We start from the raw sequence: 17785 nt of genomic DNA, 5'->3' as shown, positions 1-17785 counted from the left end.
TGATATATAACGCTTTGGTGCCTGTCAGCTCAGCTTTGCCCCCATCAGTTGCTTTGAGCACCAAGAGTAGCTCTGAAGTGACTTACCTATCTGAAAGAATTTTTAAAATACACCTTCAAGTGGTTTTACCTGCTCTTGGTTGGCATTTCCAGGGAAAAATAATCATTGCGGCACAGTATGTAAGTCATCAGAGCATTGGCCCCGACATCACAGACACCCTCTAGTGAAACACGATAATCAAGAGCTCTCGTTTCAGAAACAGATTCTTTTGTGTTGCTGAGAACACTGGCAGGTTGTCTTTATTGTTCTTCACTTTCACCTCCACATGGAAAACCTGTAGCAGCTTGTCCACGATCACTTCCAGGTGGATGCTGCACTCCGAGATCCTCCCACACAGCTCCTCGAGGTCTATCAGAGAACTCACAAAAATGCCATTCTGCAGATTTACCTCCAGAAGGTCTCTGCGGCTTTTGGAATCCAACTGAAACAGGCGCGGTATCAGCTCCACAAACTCCAGACCCAGGTCCTGCGCAATAGGGACCCCGAAGACGCTATGTGCCGTCCTTGGCCTCTTCCAGGATGGTGTAGTGGAACTGGTCCTTTCCCGCTTCACAAAATTCAAGGAGCAGAAGCCAGTGCTGTAGGCTCCGGGATTCCTGGCCACTTAGTCTAGCAGCTAAAATTATGCCTCTCTTTTGGTTAGTAAAACAATATTTCATGACTAGAAAGACTTAGTTCCTCTGAGACCTTTTGGTCCTTGTTCCTGAGGTTCCACGTGATCTTAATGGGTGTTTGTAGTTTTTGAAGTACAGGAACAATGGAGCTTCTTTCTGATCTAGGAATAATCTGATTTTCTTCTGTTAAAAAAAATACCTTTCGGCCGGGTGCGGTGGCACTCGGCCAGCACTTTGGGAGGCCGAGGCCGGTGGATCACGAGGTCAGGAGATCGAGACCATCCTGGCTAACACGGTGAAACCTCGTCTCTACTAAAAATACAAAAAATTAGCCTGGCGTGTTGGCGGGCACCTGTAGTCCCAGCTACTCCGGAGGCTGAGGCAGGAGAATGGCGTGAACCTGGGAGGCGGAGCTTGCAGTGAGCCGAGATCGTGCCACTGCACTCCAGCCTGGGCAACAGAGCGAGACTCCGTCTCAAAAAATAAAAATAAAAAACAAAAAAACCAAAAAAACTTTTCATGGAGAACAACAATATCCTGTCGCTCAAAACATAAGTGCATTTGATTTCATATTATTTCACTTTTCTTTGTTCCTGATTCCTGCATATGTTTATGTTTCTCTTTGTGAGCTTTCAACTCCTTTCCTATACCTTCTTGTGTGTGATCAGTACCTCTTCAAAGGTGGGTTTGTCTTACAAATCAGAATTCCATGAAGAGTTTTATCTTGTATGTAGACATCCTAAATAAAGTACTACTGCACCAACTGTATTATCACGTGAATTAATATGAAAAAAGATCATATTTGCAGGATACTAGTGTTACTATTGCTTTTCCTTTTTTCAATTTTTGAAATAGGGTCTCACTTTGTCATCCATGCTGGAGTGCAGTGGCACAATCATGGGTCACTGCAGCCTCAACCTCCCGGGCTCAAGCCATCCTCCCACCTCACTCTCCCAAGTAGCACTACAGTAGGGACTAAAGGCGTGTACCACCATGCCTGGCTTATATATACATAAGTACATATATATATATATGTGTAAGGAGAGCCCATCATATATATATACTATATATATACACATATATACATATATATATATACACACACAGAGTACAAGATATCCCTATGTCGCCCAGGTTGGTCTTGAACTCCTGGCCTCAAACCATCCTCCCACCTTGGCCTCTCAAAATGCTGGGATTACAGGTGTGAGCCACCATGCCTGGCCTTAAGTTAGTATTGATGGAGAGATTAATGCACTTGTATACCTGAGACTTTTACAATTGATATGAGTTTTTACTAAGTTTTTTATATTACTTATAAGACATTAAGGAAGATTTTTTTTCAAAATATCAGAGGGGGAAGTATATATTTCATAAACCTATTTGATATAATAACAAATACACTTCTAAACTCTGCATTAACTTAGCATCTATAATTTCTAAGAGCTGGAGACAGGGCATGGAGAATATTAACACTGAAAGAATGCCATGCTTAAATTCTTGCCACAATTTTTTTTGGTGTTCCTAAACTTGAACAATAATTTTAATTTTATTTGAAGCTATTTGTGAAGCACATACTGAGTAACAAATTCAATCTCCATACTCAAAGAGAAAGGGAAAGAAAAAAGTAATTGCTAAGAGCCATAGGCAAGATGACAAATTCATGGCATTGGTGTTTGGTAACACTAGAATTAATAAATTTTTTAAAAAAATGAAATCATGGGTATCAGGTAACAACCAATTTCAGGAAAACACAATTGATAGTGTAGTTTTGTCACTCTGCAACTAAGTTAGCTTTCATTTCTGAGTCTATATCATCTAACCCAACCCTGTTTAAGATGACTAGAGAAGCTATTAAACTATACAATATATCAGATCAGTAGAAAACATTAATTTTATTTTCTCCTCAAACTTTTAATATTAATTCATACTAAAGTATTTTCAGTCTCAAAAGTAAAAAGTGTTCAAATTCTCTTCATTATTAAACATAAGCATGACTCCTTCCTTAAAGTGAAAGAGCGAATACCTGAATATCATAAGCAATGCCTAATGCTGATAAAGGAGCAGATAATGAAGAGCTACTGGATAAAATTATGTAAATAACAGAAACACACATTTTCTTCCACTAAGTGAATAATACACCCTGACACAGGTACCACTACAACTAAAATAAAAATGGAAAACATTTTTAAAGTTCAAAGCATTTAACTTAATTGCTAAGATTAAGAAATTTTTACCAATGAACTGCCCACCTACTTACTGCACTATTGAGAAAAAGCTGTAATCACTGAACATTGAAATCTACTATGGCAGTATAAGCTGGTACGCTACACATATTCTACACATGGAGGAAAGCACATTTTCACTGAAGAGATATAGATCAGTGGAATTTTTTGTTAATGCAACTACAATCAAATCAAAATTTAGATTGGAAATGAAATAACATGAAGTACTAATCTTACAAATATTTGTAACGAAAAGTGATTATGAAAGTAAATCGTCAGAACTGCAACCTATATCACATATTTGTATTGGAAAATGTTAGTGTATTCAGAATAAATTGTTATTTAAAAAAATTTAAGTACCAATCAAAGGCTGACACACTGGGTAGGATAAAAAAATTTTAAAACTCCTGGAATAAATTATATTACAAAGGTATCACTAGAAATATTCAAGCATAAATGGAATGTAGACAAAAATGAAATATTCTGATACATATTTGAGAAAATGCGGTAAGAGAAAATATTATTCATAAAGCACAAAAGGAAAATGAAAACGTAATAACCCACCTTCCTAGAGTGGTCCCCTCCAATAGACTGATCTTCCCCGTCCACATCTACCATTGGGCATGGTGGAAGGCTGGGGCTGAAGGCCATGAGGTCCGCCTTGGGCAGGCCCTCCCCAGAACACACCCTCTGCCGCCTCTGCTGCGAGTAAGACCAGCTCCCCACCGCGCTAGAGCACACCAGCGTGGGCTTCACCGGCCCACATGCGCCCTCGGTGGGCGCCGCCGAGCACCTCAGTGCAGTGTACAGCAGCAGCGTGAGCACCAGCAAGCTGGACACCGCGCAGATGGCGATGATCAGGTACACGTTGACATCCACCAGGGCCACCTCGGGCGCCACGCCCACTGAAGCCCGCGACGAGGCCTTGGGTGCCTGGCTGCCCTCCACAAGCGACACAAGCACAGTGGCCGTGGCCGTCAGCGACGGCTCGCCATGGTCCTTCACCAGCACCAGTAGGCGCTGGCGTGGCGAGTCAGCCTCATCCAGAGCGCGCGTCGTACTGATCTCGCCCGTGTACAGCCCCACGCGGAACGGGATGCGTGCACCAACCGCCGCCGACTGCAATTCATACGACAGCCACGCGTTGTATCCAGAGTCAGCGTCCACTGCGCGCACCTTAGCCACCACGTGACCCGCACCCACCGACCGCAGCACCAGCTCACTGACTGCACCGCCCGCGCTGCCAGCGGGAGACGCCAGCAGCGCGGGAGCGTTGTCGTTCTCATCCAGCACGAACACTTGCAGCGTCAAGTTGCTGCCCAGAGGCGGCACGCCCCCGTCGCGCGCGCTCACCTGGAACTGCAGCAGCTCCAGCTCCTCGTGGTCCAACGGCTGCAGCGCGTACACCTTGCCGCTCTCCGCGTGCACCGACACGTAGCTCGACAGCGAGCGCTCGCCCAACCGCCGCTCCACCAGCGAGTAGGACACCAGGGCGTTCTCCTGCGCGTCAGCGTCCCACGCAGACACCGTGAAGATGTGGTAGCCTGGCGGGTTGTTCTCCTTCACGAACACCGTGTACTCGGGCTGCGCGAACGCAGGCGCGTTGTCGTTCACGTCGGCCACCTCCACAGACACGCTGGCCGTGGCCCACAGCGGAGGCGAGCCCCCGTCCCGCGCGGTCACCACCAGCTCATAGGCCGACACCCTCTCGCGGTCCAGAGCGCTGTCCAGCACCAATGAGTAGTAATTCTTGTAGGTGGACACCAGCTTGAACGGAACGTGAGGCGTCAGAGAGCAGGTGACCTGTCCGTTGGCTCCTGAATCATGGTCAGAAACGCTGATTAGGGCAATGACGGTGCCCACTTGAGCATCTTCTTTCACTGGGAGAGACAGAGAAGTGACAATCACCTCAGGTGAATTATCATTTTCATCCAGTAGTTCCACTAGGACCGTGCAGTGACCAACCATAGGTGGGTTTCCCTTATCTGTAACATCTACATGAATTTCATAAGTGTTACTGTCCTCAAAGTCAATAGCATCATTTACTTTTATTTCTCCTGTCCTTTCGTTTATCCAAAATTTCCTTCTTATCGTGGGTGGGACCAAAGAGCTAAATGAATACATCATTTCCTTGTTTATTCCTTCATCCGAATCAGAAGCGTTGAGCCGTATTACTAATGTTTGGTTCACTTGATTTTCATACATCTTAACTTCATAAACCGGTCTGTCAAAGATAGGGGCGTTATCATTGGCATCTAACACCAGGATCAGCAGAGAAACAGATCCGGTAAATTCAGGTTTGCCTCCATCAGTTGCTGTCAACAACAACTTTAGCTGAGGATTTTCTTCACGATCCAGCAGCTTCCGCAGAACAAGCACTGGGAATTTGTCTTTGTCTTTTTTGTTTATAATATCAAGAACAAAATACTCATTTGGACTGAGTTTGTAAGTAAGCAATGCGTTCTCTCCAACATCCGCATCAGATGCGCCTTCTAGTGGAAATCGAGAGTCAAGCAGTCTGGATTCAGGTATTGAGAGCTTTTGTTCTGTTACGGAGAACCTGGGCGGGTTGTCGTTAATGTCCTTCACTTCCACGTCCACATGGAAAACCTGCAGCGGCCTGTCCACGATCACCTCCAGGTGGATGCTGCACTCCACGCTCCGCCCGCACAGCTCCTCGCGGTCGATCCGAGAATTCACAAACAAAATGCCATTCTGCAGATTTACCTCCAGAAGGTCCCCGTGTCTTTTGGACGCCACCCGGAACAGGCGCGGCACCAGCTCCGCCAGCTCCAGCCCCAGGTCCTGCGCGATGCGGCCCACGAAGGTGCCGTGTCTGGCCTCCTCGTAGACTGAGTAGTGGAGCTGGCCGCTCCCCACCTCCCAGGCTGCGAGGAGAAGAAGCGAGAGCAGCAGACACTGGACCCCCAGGCAGCTACATCTAGAAACCATCTTATCCTTCTCCTGTTTTACAAATCGACGAATCAGCGGTCTAGAACGCACATACGATCTGACATTTTCTGTCCTATTTCTTATATCTATTTTTTATCGAAATGGCTGAGATCTCAGAATGACGCTACTTCCTAGTCCTTGAGAAACTGGCTGATGCCTTTGTTCTAAAAAGCTATTTTGTGGACGACAGCGACATCCGGTGGCTTTAGGTGTAAGTACGATTCCATGAGTTCACAACTTTTCTTTCATTCATGTTAATTCTTTTTTTACGTATTTTTATGTCTATGGACTTTCAAAGCCTTACATTAAGTCTCTTTATAGTTAACAACAATAAATGTTGATCCCACGTGCAATGTTTTCTTAAATGTAGACTCTCAGAGTAGTGATTTCTTCCCTAACCACATGATTATCAATAGCCGAATTTCAAAATGCCCTTAATATTTGCATACTACTGAGTATACTAATATTTTATTAAATGACAACTTTAGTTCCATTTAAGTTCTGACACTTAACTTCTCTTTCTCATTATTTTGAGATTTAATAAGGTTTATTTAGACACTAATGTCAAGCATCAACTATCTGTGAGGTGTTTATAACTCCGAAGATCTAGTCATCACTAGAATTTAGAGATCATTAGCTTCAACATCAGACATTTCTCCATTTAGATTCCTATTATCCTACTCACTAGCCACATGACTTGGGAAAATCATTTAACCTCTCCCTCCCTCATGTTCCAATTTTATAACTTTGGCCTAATAGTAATATGGTTATTGAGTGAATTATAATATAGTAAGTGCTTGCAATAGTACCTTAAGGAGAATGAGTGCTTCATAAATGGAAACTATTCTCAGGCCTCAATTTGGCCACATTTGTTTTCATGAGGCTCAATACCAAATTTGGCTCATCAGGCAAAATTATTACCTATAGAATGCCTTAATTATTGCTACTGCACAGGCTGAGAGTGGTGGTTTCTGTATTTAAGAAAACAGAAAAGTACTATTACAGAAAAATCCTTTATACAAGAAGTTTCATTTTATAATATCTTACATGGGCAAAAAGAATCTTAATTATAATTCTGAATAAAGTAATTAAGAAATTTATTATTTCTACTTTCAGAGGCAAATGCTTTCAACCCTGTTATATTTACGCTTTTCAAATGCCCAAAAGACACAGTTCTGAAATGTATCTAGTACTTTTATCAATGTCAGTGAAGTTTTTCATCAACACTTGCAGTAAAAATATTTTTTTCTCTCTCAAAGTTCTTGAAATCAAATATTCAGGAATGAAAATGTAATATATCTGTGCTGCTGAAAAAAACTTGAGTTTTCTGTCTTTCCAAGAAAGGAAAACTTAACAACAGACATATTGGTCTTATGCAAGGGTTAATTTATTTTATTTAATGATGTTTTGACTTTTCTAAAGAATATTTTTAAATGTGCCAATTACTTTAAACTTTTTTTATTAAAATCTGAATGACAGAGCAACAATATTTATGAATAAGAAAACTGACAGAAATTGGTGTCACTTAATCCATCAGTTTATGTGTCCTACTAAATTCTGTTTCTATACTTCTCCACTCCTCTGGAATGCCTCTTGCATCAAAATTCATTCAAATTCTGATTTTAGAGATTACTTTTTTATAAACCCTGAATTAAAATGTAATGAGTTATGTATCAAAATATCAACGTTTGTTTTAGCTATCTGGAGCGTAAAATAAGTTTGCCATTGATCAATCATCTCCACGCACAAAATAATAAAAACTAAACTCAATTTCTACTAATGTACATTTTATACCAAGTGATAACATAAATATCCCAATGTAGATGTCCAATATTGAATAAAAAGTAGGGAGTAGTTAAACTACTCTTTTTTTTTTTTTTTTTGAGACAGAATCTTGCTGTCACCCAGGCTGAAATGCAGTTGTGCCATCACAGTTCACTGCAGCCTCAATGTCCCAGGCTCAAGCGATTCTCTCGCCTCAGCCTCCTGAGTAATTGGGACTAGAGATGTGTGCCACCATGCCCGGCTAATTTTTTTTTTTTTTTTTTTTTTGGCAGAGATGAGTCTCACTACATTGGTCTCAAACTGCTGGGCTCAAGGAAGGGACCCTCCCACCTTGGCCTCCCAAAATGTTGGGATTGCAGGTGTCAGGCCACCACATCTTTTTAAATTACAGAAACTTGCACTGTCAAGTATCAAATAGGGTTATGGATCTAAAATTCCGGTTGTATGAGAATCATCTCAGGTGTGCTTTAAAATGAAAATTTGCTCTTACTACCCATTTCAGAATTTCTGAGGTGGAGCCTTGAACCAAAACATTCAATGAGGACTTAGGTGCTGCTAATGCTAATGCATTAGTAGGTCTAAGGATAGGTTGACCATAGACCCCAATTTGTCTGGAACAGGCTCAATTTAGGTCTGTGATCTTGTATACTTATTTACAGCACCCCCTTTGCTCTCAAAGTGTCTAAGATATTGGGTGACAACTTAGTTTTTCCTATATAGTAATTACAACTTGAAAAGAGACATAGGAGGAGCTTCATTATTGTTTCATGATTCTGACTTGAATTGAGGAATGTTAACTACAGATGCTTATAAGGAGACCTATTAGGCAAAATAGGAAAGTGTCTCTTCTGCTTTCACCTCTCTGTTTTGAACTTGCCAGGCTGTTTTGAATTTTACCATCTCTGGATCCCTGTGAGTTCATGTTTGCTAATGACCTCAAAAGATAAATTTATTACTAAGGTGTTCACAGCCCTTCTGTGAATTTGCATATGATGAGAGCTTGTACTCTGAGAGAGAATAGAGATTAATATGAAGGACTAAATTACCAATCCCATCAATACAGCCGTCAATAATAAAGAACACATTTTAGGCCAGGCGCGGTGGCTCACGCCTGTAATCCCAGTATTTTGGGAGGCTGAGGCGGGAGGATCATGAGGTCAGGAGATCGAGACCATCCTGACTAACACGGTGAAACCCCATCTCTACTAAAAATACAAAAAAATTAGGCGGGCATGGTGGCAGGCGCCTGTAGTCCCAGCTACTCGGGAGGCTGAGGCAGGAGAATGGCATGAACACGGGAGGGGGAGCTTGGAGTGAGCCAAGATGGCACCACTGCACTCCAGCCTGGGCAACAGAGCGAGACTCTGACTCAAAAAAAAAAATACGTTTTATGATTATTGATGACATAGTAAATGCTTAGTAAGTACTAGCTCTAAGGAGACTGGAGGACTTAGGGCGGGAGACAAATGACATCTGTAGCATCCCTCTATTCACATCAAATAATCAAATACCTGGGTCCAAGTTTAAATGGCACATGAAACTTGAAAAACGTGCAAAGACAAAGATACTTGAAAGTATAAGACTATATTCAAGGTGAGTTGTGCTGATAGACAGATATAGATAGGTTTAATGACAGGAGCTCAGAGACCACTCAAGTTTTGAAAGAAAGTGACAAAAAAAAAAAAGCCTTGGCACAGTGGCTCACACCTTTAATCCCAGCACTTTGGGAGGCTGAGGTGGGAGCATCACAAGGTCAGGAGTTCGAGACCAACCTGGCCAACATGAAGAAACCCCATCTCTACTAAAAATACAAAAATTAGCTGGGCGCGGTGGCATGTGCCTATAATCCCAGCTACTCAGGAGGCTGAGGCAGGAGAATTGCTTGAACCCAGGAGGCAGACGTTGCAGTGAGCCGAGATCATGCCACTGTACTCCAGCCTGGGTGGCAGAAAACGACTCCGTCTCAGAAAAATAAAAAGACAAAAAACATGTAATATTGTAGCATATTCCAAAAGTGTGTTTTAAGGGAAAATTTAAAAATTAAAATATTTTGTTTTAAATAAACGTTACTGGCATTTTCATAGTTATTTTTGTGGCTCTATTCTCAAGGCCATTCTGATCTTTCTCTACTGAGTTTTTAATTAGGTCATACCTTGTAAAGTATCTGACACAATATTAAATAAAATAGCTGAAAGAGAAAGAAAAATATAAACCACATAACAAAAACTCAATAAGCGAAGTTTTTAAAACTATAAATTAGAAAACAAACAAATAGCTTGCACTAAAGGTAGAGTGTGGAAAACCACCATTTTGAAAGTCACATACTACAATTCAGGAAATATAACATGTAGTGACATTAAAGAGGCAAATCTCATATCCAGATTTCTGCCTTGTGTTATGTATGAGCTGAGAGGAGAAAAAGAGATTTAAAAAAAAACAGATCTCTGTCTTATGGATTACTGACAGAACAAGTGAATTCTCATCTAAATTCATAAGGGTAATGTTTTAAGTTACAGACTTTGAATTTCAAAAGAACTCGAAGTTTCGAATCTTCACATGGCTGATCATTTTATCACTGAATGGAGAAAATTTCAATTAAAAGGAGAATGTCTTCTTGAAGAAAGGAAACACTTGTTTAAAAAGCATTTTCTCCAATTTCTGTAAACTGAATTTCAAAAAATGTTCTAAGTGTAGACAAAATTTCAGTCAACATTTCTTGAATTATCTACATTGTCAGGCATTTTAAAACATATTTTATATAAGTTGAAATGAAGGCTGTGTTTATAACATTTATTGACATAATTTGATTCCTAAAGCGGAGCAACTGTTTTCTAAAGTTTAGGTTAAGTTTCTTTCTTATTAAAATAATAGATACTGAAGGTTGCTGAACAATCAGATGTTCACACAGTCTCCATCCAGAGAAATGTAGAGAACTACAAACTTAACAAGGTAACAATTGCTATATATTTTTGCTTGGGTTTCTTATAAACAATACAAGTAGACTAAAATACTATGCATCATTTAGCAATAAATAAATGATAGTGATGTTAATGTTTAATGAATGACTAACAACTAAATTGGTTTTCAAGTGTTATGGCAGCATAGCATCAGAAATTCAATGTCACTTTAATCACAAATTTAAATAAAATTGATTCAGCACCCAAAAAATATCTATTTAATATACAGTTTATAATTCTCACTAGAAGTCAAGACAAAGTCGGCTCCAATGTTAAGGGGTTTACTTTATCAGAAAAAAAATCGGCTGGATTTCTAGAAAAATGAATAAAACTATTTGAACGGCCCCTGGGAGTAATCGAAAATATCTTTCAAGAAAAAAAAATTATATAAATAAATAAAATTCTAGAAAAACCCACCTTCCCAGATGAATCTGAGGAAGCAGAGGGTTCTCCCGTTCTCTCTGTAGATCCAGCACAAGGAGAAAGGCCCGGGCTGAAGGCCATGAGGTCGGTCTTCTGCGGACCCTCGCCAGAGCACACCCTCTGCCTCCTCTGCTGCGAGTACGACCAACTCCCCACCGCGCTAGAACACACCAGCGTCGGCTTGCCAGGCGCGCACTCGCCCTCGGTGGGCATCGCCGAGCACCGCAGCACAGTGTACAGCAGCAGCGTGAGAACCAACAGGCTAGACACCGCGCAGATGGCGATGATCAGGTACACGTTGACATCCACCAGCGTCACCTCGGGGCCCGTGGCACCCACTGACGCCCGCGACGATGACTTTGGCGCCTGGCCGCTCTCCACCAGCGACACCAGCACAGTGGCCGTGGCCGTCAGCGCTGGCTCCCCGTGGTCTTTCACCAGCACCAGTAGGCGCTGGCGCGGTGCGTCCGTTTCGTCCAGGGCACGCGTTGTGCTGATCTCGCCCGTGTACAGCCCCACGCGGAACGGGATGCTCGCGCTGGCCGTTTCTGGCTGCAGCTCGTATGAAAGCCACGCGTTGTAGCCCGAGTCGGCGTCCACTGCGAGCACCTTCCCCACCACTACGCCGGCGCCCACCGACCGCAGCACCATCTCGCTCACTGCGCCGTCAGTGCCCCTCATCCGAGGTGTCAGCAGCGCCGGCGCATTGTCGTTCTCGTCCAGCACGAACACCTGCAGCGTCACGTTGCTGCCCAGAGGCGGCACGCCCTCGTCGCGCGCGCTCACCTGGAACTGTAGCAGCTCCAGCTCCTCGTGGTCCAACGGCTGCAGCGCGTACACCTTGCCGCTCTCCGCGTGCACCGACACGTAGCTCGACAGCGAGCGCTCGCCCAACCGCCGCTCCACCAGCGAGTAGGACACCAGGGCGTTCTCCTGCGCGTCCGCGTCCCGCGCAGACACCGTGAAGATGTGGCAGCCCGGCGGGTTGTTCTCCTTCACGAACACCGTGTACTCGGGCTGCGCGAACGCTGGTGCGTTGTCGTTCACGTCGGCCACCTCCACAGACACCCTGGCCGTGGCCCACAGTGAAGGCGAGCCCCCGTCCCGCGCGGTAACCACCAGCTCGTAGGCGGACACACTCTCGCGGTCCAGGGCTCTGTCCAGCACCAACGAGTAGTAATTCTTGTAGGTGGACACCAGCTTGAAGGGGACGTGGGGCGTCAGGGAGCAGGTAACCTGCCCGTTGGCATCTGCGTCTAGGTCGGTCACACTAATCAGGGCAATAACTGTCCCCAGTTGTGCGTCCTCTTTTACAGGAACCGAGAGCGTTTTGATAGTCAACTGTGGAGCATTGTCATTTACATCCACAACTTCCACAAGAACTGTACAATGACCAGCCAGGGGTGGGAAGCCTTTATCGACAGCCTCTACTGGGATCTTGTGTGCTCTACTTTCTTCAAAATCCATATGTCCTATCACTGTGATTGCCCCACTTAAGGGGTCCATGTGGAACTTGGATTTTATGTCTGGAGAAACATCACTGGAGAAGGAGTAAATAATATCCCCATTCAAGCCTTCGTCTAAATCTGAGGCATTGGGGTGAATCACCAGCGTTCCGATAGAAACGTTTTCTGGTAATTTCACCGTATACAGGGTTCTGTCGAACACTGGGGCATTGTCATTGTTGTCCAGTACCGTGATGAGTAATTGAACGGTGCCAGTCAGCTCGGGTTTGCCTCCATCGGTGGCCGTGAGCAATAAATGAAGCTCCGGAGTTTCTTCTCTGTCTAAAAGTTTCCGTAATACAAGTCCAAGAGGTTTTACCTGCTGGTTGCTGGTTGGCACGTCCAGGAAGAAATACTCATTGGGGCTCAGTCTGTAAGTGAGCAGGGCGTTCTCCCCGATATCTGCATCGGACGCGCCCTCTAGTGGAAACCGAGAGTCAAGCGGCCTGGATTCCGCGATGAACAGATTCTTTTGTGTCGCTGGGAACACCGGAGGGTTGTCGTTAATGTCCTTCACCTCCACGTCCACATGGAAAACCTGCAGCGGCCTGTCCACGATCACCTCCAGGTGGATGCTGCACTCCGCGCTCCGCCCGCACAGCTCCTCGCGGTCGATCCGAGAATTCACAAACAAAATGCCATTCTGCAGATTTACCTCCAGAAGGTCCCCGCGGCCTTTGGAATCCAACTGGAACAGGCGCGGCACCAGCTCCGCCAGCTCCAGCCCCAGGTCCTGCGCGATGCGGCCCACGAAGGTGCCGTGTTTGGCTTCCTCCGGGACGGAGAAGTGGAGCTGGCCGCTCCCCACCACCCACATTGCGAGGATCAGAAGCAAGAGCAGTAGAGGCTGACCCTCTGGATCTCCTCGACTTGAGTATAACATTTCAAATACTCAGTCTTCTTCTAATTAGTGAAAATTGCCTCCAAATTAGAAGAAATCATCTGATTTCGTCAGTCCCATTCTGCTGTGTTCGCCATCGTTCAGCACAGAGAGAGTGAAAAAGAATTGAGCCTCTTCCCATGGGAAAAGGGCTGTATTTGTCTGGATTCAGAGAGAACATCGCGGCAAAGAGTGACATCACGTGGCCCAAAGTGTAAGTACATATTTCATGAATAAAAATTTCACAGTTATTCTGCAAAACTTATTTCATTTTCTTAATTTTTTCTTAAGTAATGATTGTTGAAACAGAAGATCCCGTTTCTCTTGCTGGAGCCTTCTTAGCAGACTGACTGCCTCTAAAAGTTTTGTATGACCTTGATTGTGGTTTTCTTATCCCTGAGAAAATTCTCCACTTAAGTTTTAAATAACGACAGAAATGAAGTAACAATTAAAATGATTCCATTGAGCAATCACGAATTTTAAATTACAAAATTCTTTTGTTCTGGAATTCAGAATCTCCCATATGGCTCGAAATAGGATTCTAGTGTAAGAGAAATCCAGGAGTTGCAATCTCTAGTGAATATAGGAGCCCAGAAATCTACTGATGAAAAAGAAACTTAGTCATGTCTGGTAAAAGGAATCAACAAAAAGTAGCAACCAACTGAGGTAGTTTTCTTGAGTAATTCTATGAATTGAAAAGGTATAAAATATTGCAAGAAAAGCGAGAATTGACTTTAAGGTCTTGTGTTACGTGGGGAGAAAATATATTTTTCTCTTTTGCAGCATGTATACAATCTGTTTCCAGAAATGTGTTGTTTTGATTCTTTCCAAGCTTTATAATCTATGAATAATCTCTTCTTTGTAATCTCCAATATAGTTTGTGTAATGTTATTACAATATGTTTTAATTTCATTATTGCTCATCCTTAGTACTCGGGGCAATTTCTGATTTTAAAGCTATGCTTGAGATTCTTTTCCTGACTAAGTTCTTCAAAGTTCTGTTGTGAGTTTTACTATCTTATTCCAACGTCCAAGTCGATTAATTAAATCTAGATTTTAGTGTATCTCAAGTCTAAAGGCAAAACCGTGACTGTTTATTGTGCCATTAATGTTTTTGCATATTTATCTTTTATTTCGTATTTCTACTGATAACAGCCTAAGAGGTGCATTTAACAATTGCTTCTGTCCTTGATTACTGCAGGAGCTTCTGAGTTTGTCTTCCCGTTCAACCTTCTTTCAAAAGTCGTGATTTATTTTGCTCAAGGTAGTTAAGTAGCTCCCAATTAATTCTAAAGAGTGGCCAAATTCCTTAATCACTCATGGCCCTTTAGTTTATTACTCAGAAATCAAGAGATCTTCTTACATTGGTTTTCCTGCTTTCATTCTCTGCAGACTGTGTGTTTTAACCAAAGTGGACTTTTCTACTTGTCATATTGATGCTTTCTGTGTCTTCAACTTTCCTTATGTTTTCTCTTTCCAAGAAATGTCTATCATTCTCAATATTCTCCCGGGGAGAACTTACTTATTTTAAAACCACTGAAACACACCATGCCCCTCCAAGTATTTCTTCAAAAATTCAAATAGGAAATGATTGTCTTTCAACTTCAACGTCACTCTGATTTACCTCTTGTACCTGTTACATTATCTTGCCTTGCATTGTGTGACTCATATTCTTTATTTGACCTCAAATTTTAAAGCCAGAGGCTGGGGCTCAGTAATAATTCCTGACATGATGATATGCTGTTAGAGATCTGTAAGGGTCCTATTTAATGTTTAATGAAGACTGGTTATTACAATCTTCTCTACTTGCTAAGAAAGCATTTTAGGCTGGGCGCGGTGGCTCATGCCTGTAATCCCAGCACTTTAGGAGGCTGAAGTGGGCGGATCAGGAGGTCAGGAGACAGAGACCATCCTGGCTAACATGGTGAAACCCCGACTCTACTAAAAATACAAAAAATTAGCAGGGCATGGTGGCATGCACCTGTAATCCCAGCTACTTGGGAGGCTGAGGAAGGAGAATCATTTGAACCCGGGAGGCAGAGGTTGCAGTGAGCCGAGATTGCGCCACTGCATTCCAGCCTGGGAGATAGAGCGAGACTCCGTCTCAAAAAAAAAAAAAAAAAAAAAAAAAAAAGGAAGAAAGAAAAGGAAAGAAAAAAGAGAAAGCACTTTAAAAGGCTATTTACAACACTCTACATAAATGGTTTACTTAATTCATAGAACTACAACATAAATTGACTTTAAATCATCATCAAAACATTATTGTATACTTCTTTTTAAGAAAAATACTATTAATGGAAAGATCTCATACATACAAAGATCTCAAATGCCTACTCAGGCCTCTGCAGGATCTCAGGCAACTTTTAAATATGGGAAACATACAACTATCAAAGTAAGATAGTCTACACATTCCTTGGAAGGACTTTAACCTTTCCAAAAAACTGTTTTCCCACATAGGTGGTGTTAACTTGACTTTCCTAAACTCGTAATAACTTTTAGATTTTTTTCATTCCACCACACAACATTCAAAATATTGAAACATCCTAGGTTAATCTAAAAAATGACTTTACAGAAGATAGTTTTACACAAAAATAAGATTAATATGGAAGGCCATAACGACTTTCTGACATTTTAGGTTGCCTTTCTGCAATCACTAACTTCTTTTCTCTTAAGAATGGTAATAACTAAATTTTATTATGTACCTATCACTTGCCAGACTTTATTATTAATAATTTATAACTATTAACTTACTTGATACAAAAAAACTATAAAGTAGAATTCACATTTATCATGCATACATATAATGCCAAGGAACTGAATAACAAATCATTTACCAATGGCTACACATACAAAAATTGGTAAAGGGAGGACTTGATTTGGAGAGCTTCAGAATCCACAATACTTAATAACTAACTTCTGACACATTTCAATCCCAGAAATGCTTAATAGCTAAAACCATCACCATAATTAGAATAGTGAAAAGTATTAATGTACAAGAAATAGGTTTAGACTTTCTCACTGTGAAAGCACAACCCCAAATTCAAATATCAGAGAGTTGAAGAAAAACAGAACTAAAATGACTTAAATGATAAATTGCCAAATACAATGCTAGGTGGTGGAAAGAATCCTCCTATTTATGATATTTTGTAAAAGTCAATTAAATGTTTAGGAGAATTCAGTAATTAAAGTAATACCTGAGAACCAGGTAGACATAGACAGGATAGGAAATATTACTTTCACAAAGGAAAACACATATTATTCAAACAGGATAATAAAGATAATCATATTTTTTAAAAGGACTTAAATGAAAACAATGAAAGGACTTTAAAGGACTAAAATGAAAGGACTTAAAGGACTAAAATGAAAACAATTTGCTTTTACATAATGTGTTCAAATAGTCAAATAAAATGCTAAACATGGACAGGCATTAAGAGAACTGTGAAATAAACTACAAAACAATGCTCCTTTGAGGTTACCTTCAGTTGGACAAGGGGGCTAAAATATGCCCATAAATGATTACATTATTGGTTCATAAGTGATTAAAAGATTTAAAACAATACTAATAACAAACTGTAAGAATTCAGAGTCCCAGAAATCCTTCATTCCCTTCCATCAATTTCTACCATTCTCTCCAAAGCAATATGCACGAAGTCTAATGGGTATTTAATATCCAGGCAGGTCGAACAGTCACAAGAAGCAAACGTGTAAAAAGACAAGAAGAAATAAAATAAAGAAAATGTTGAAAGATACCAAAATAAAGTATCTTGGATTTTTCAAAGATTTATCCCATAATACTAAATATTTTTACATGAACTAATGGGCCATGATAATCCCAAATATTCTGTATAATAAGGATTTATAAATTATATGTTTGGTTTGCAAGAATGAAATTACCATGTATAGTTTTTCTGATGAAAACATTTTTCTAAGTCATATATTAAATATCACTTTAATGTGGAATATTATTGAAAATATTCCAACTCATGAACAAAGGGTTGAATGATTAGAGTTTAGAAGATACTTGCAAGAATAAAGTAATCATTTCCTAAACATAGAGGCTCAAAAAATGTTAAGTTGGCGACAATACAACTGTAAAAATCATGTAGAATAAAAAACATGTCTCCAAATGGTAAAATGGTCTAAATAATGAATTAAAAGAAGGATTACAAATCTCTTCCCTCTTGATTTTACTTTTTAACTAGTTTATAATAAAATTAGGAAGAATATGAAAACTATCAAATTTTGAAAAACACTATCATTCTGTATTTTATCACTACACTGCTTAAAACGGCAATAGTGAAACACCAAAGATATTTGTGACTACCAGACACTAAAAAGTCAGATAAGATGAATAAACCGAGATCTTAAAGTGAATAAAAGTAAATATA

General features: G+C 41.3%; 1 protein-coding gene and 1 pseudogene across 12 annotated transcripts in view; both read right to left on the bottom strand.

The window, feature by feature from the left end:
• Window positions 1–17785, bottom strand: part of LOC100992160 (protocadherin alpha-11) — a 229923-nt gene that overhangs the window by 149814 nt on the left and 62324 nt on the right. Inside the window, exon 1 of one of the 12 annotated variants that reach the window (XM_014345066.4) lies at window positions 11008–17600. The exons of 9 other annotated variants lie outside the window; for them this stretch is intronic. In XM_014345066.4, coding sequence (XP_014200552.3) covers window positions 11008–13401 — 2394 coding nt within the window. In that variant the 5' untranslated portion in view covers window positions 13402–17600. Of the gene's footprint in view, window positions 1–3460; window positions 10956–11007; window positions 17601–17785 lie in introns of those variants that run through there. 2 more of the 12 variants (XM_024928896.4, XM_057302354.2) reach the window with 2 other exon arrangements.
• LOC112439843 (protocadherin alpha-4-like) lies at window positions 113–1830 on the bottom strand (annotated as a pseudogene).

The sequence above is a fragment of the Pan paniscus genome, chromosome 4 (assembly GCF_029289425.2).
Source record: "Pan paniscus chromosome 4, NHGRI_mPanPan1-v2.0_pri, whole genome shotgun sequence".
Lineage (NCBI taxonomy): Eukaryota > Metazoa > Chordata > Mammalia > Primates > Hominidae > Pan > Pan paniscus.
Note: the sequence above shows the minus strand (reverse complement) of the source record. Positions and strands in the feature narration are given on the sequence as shown.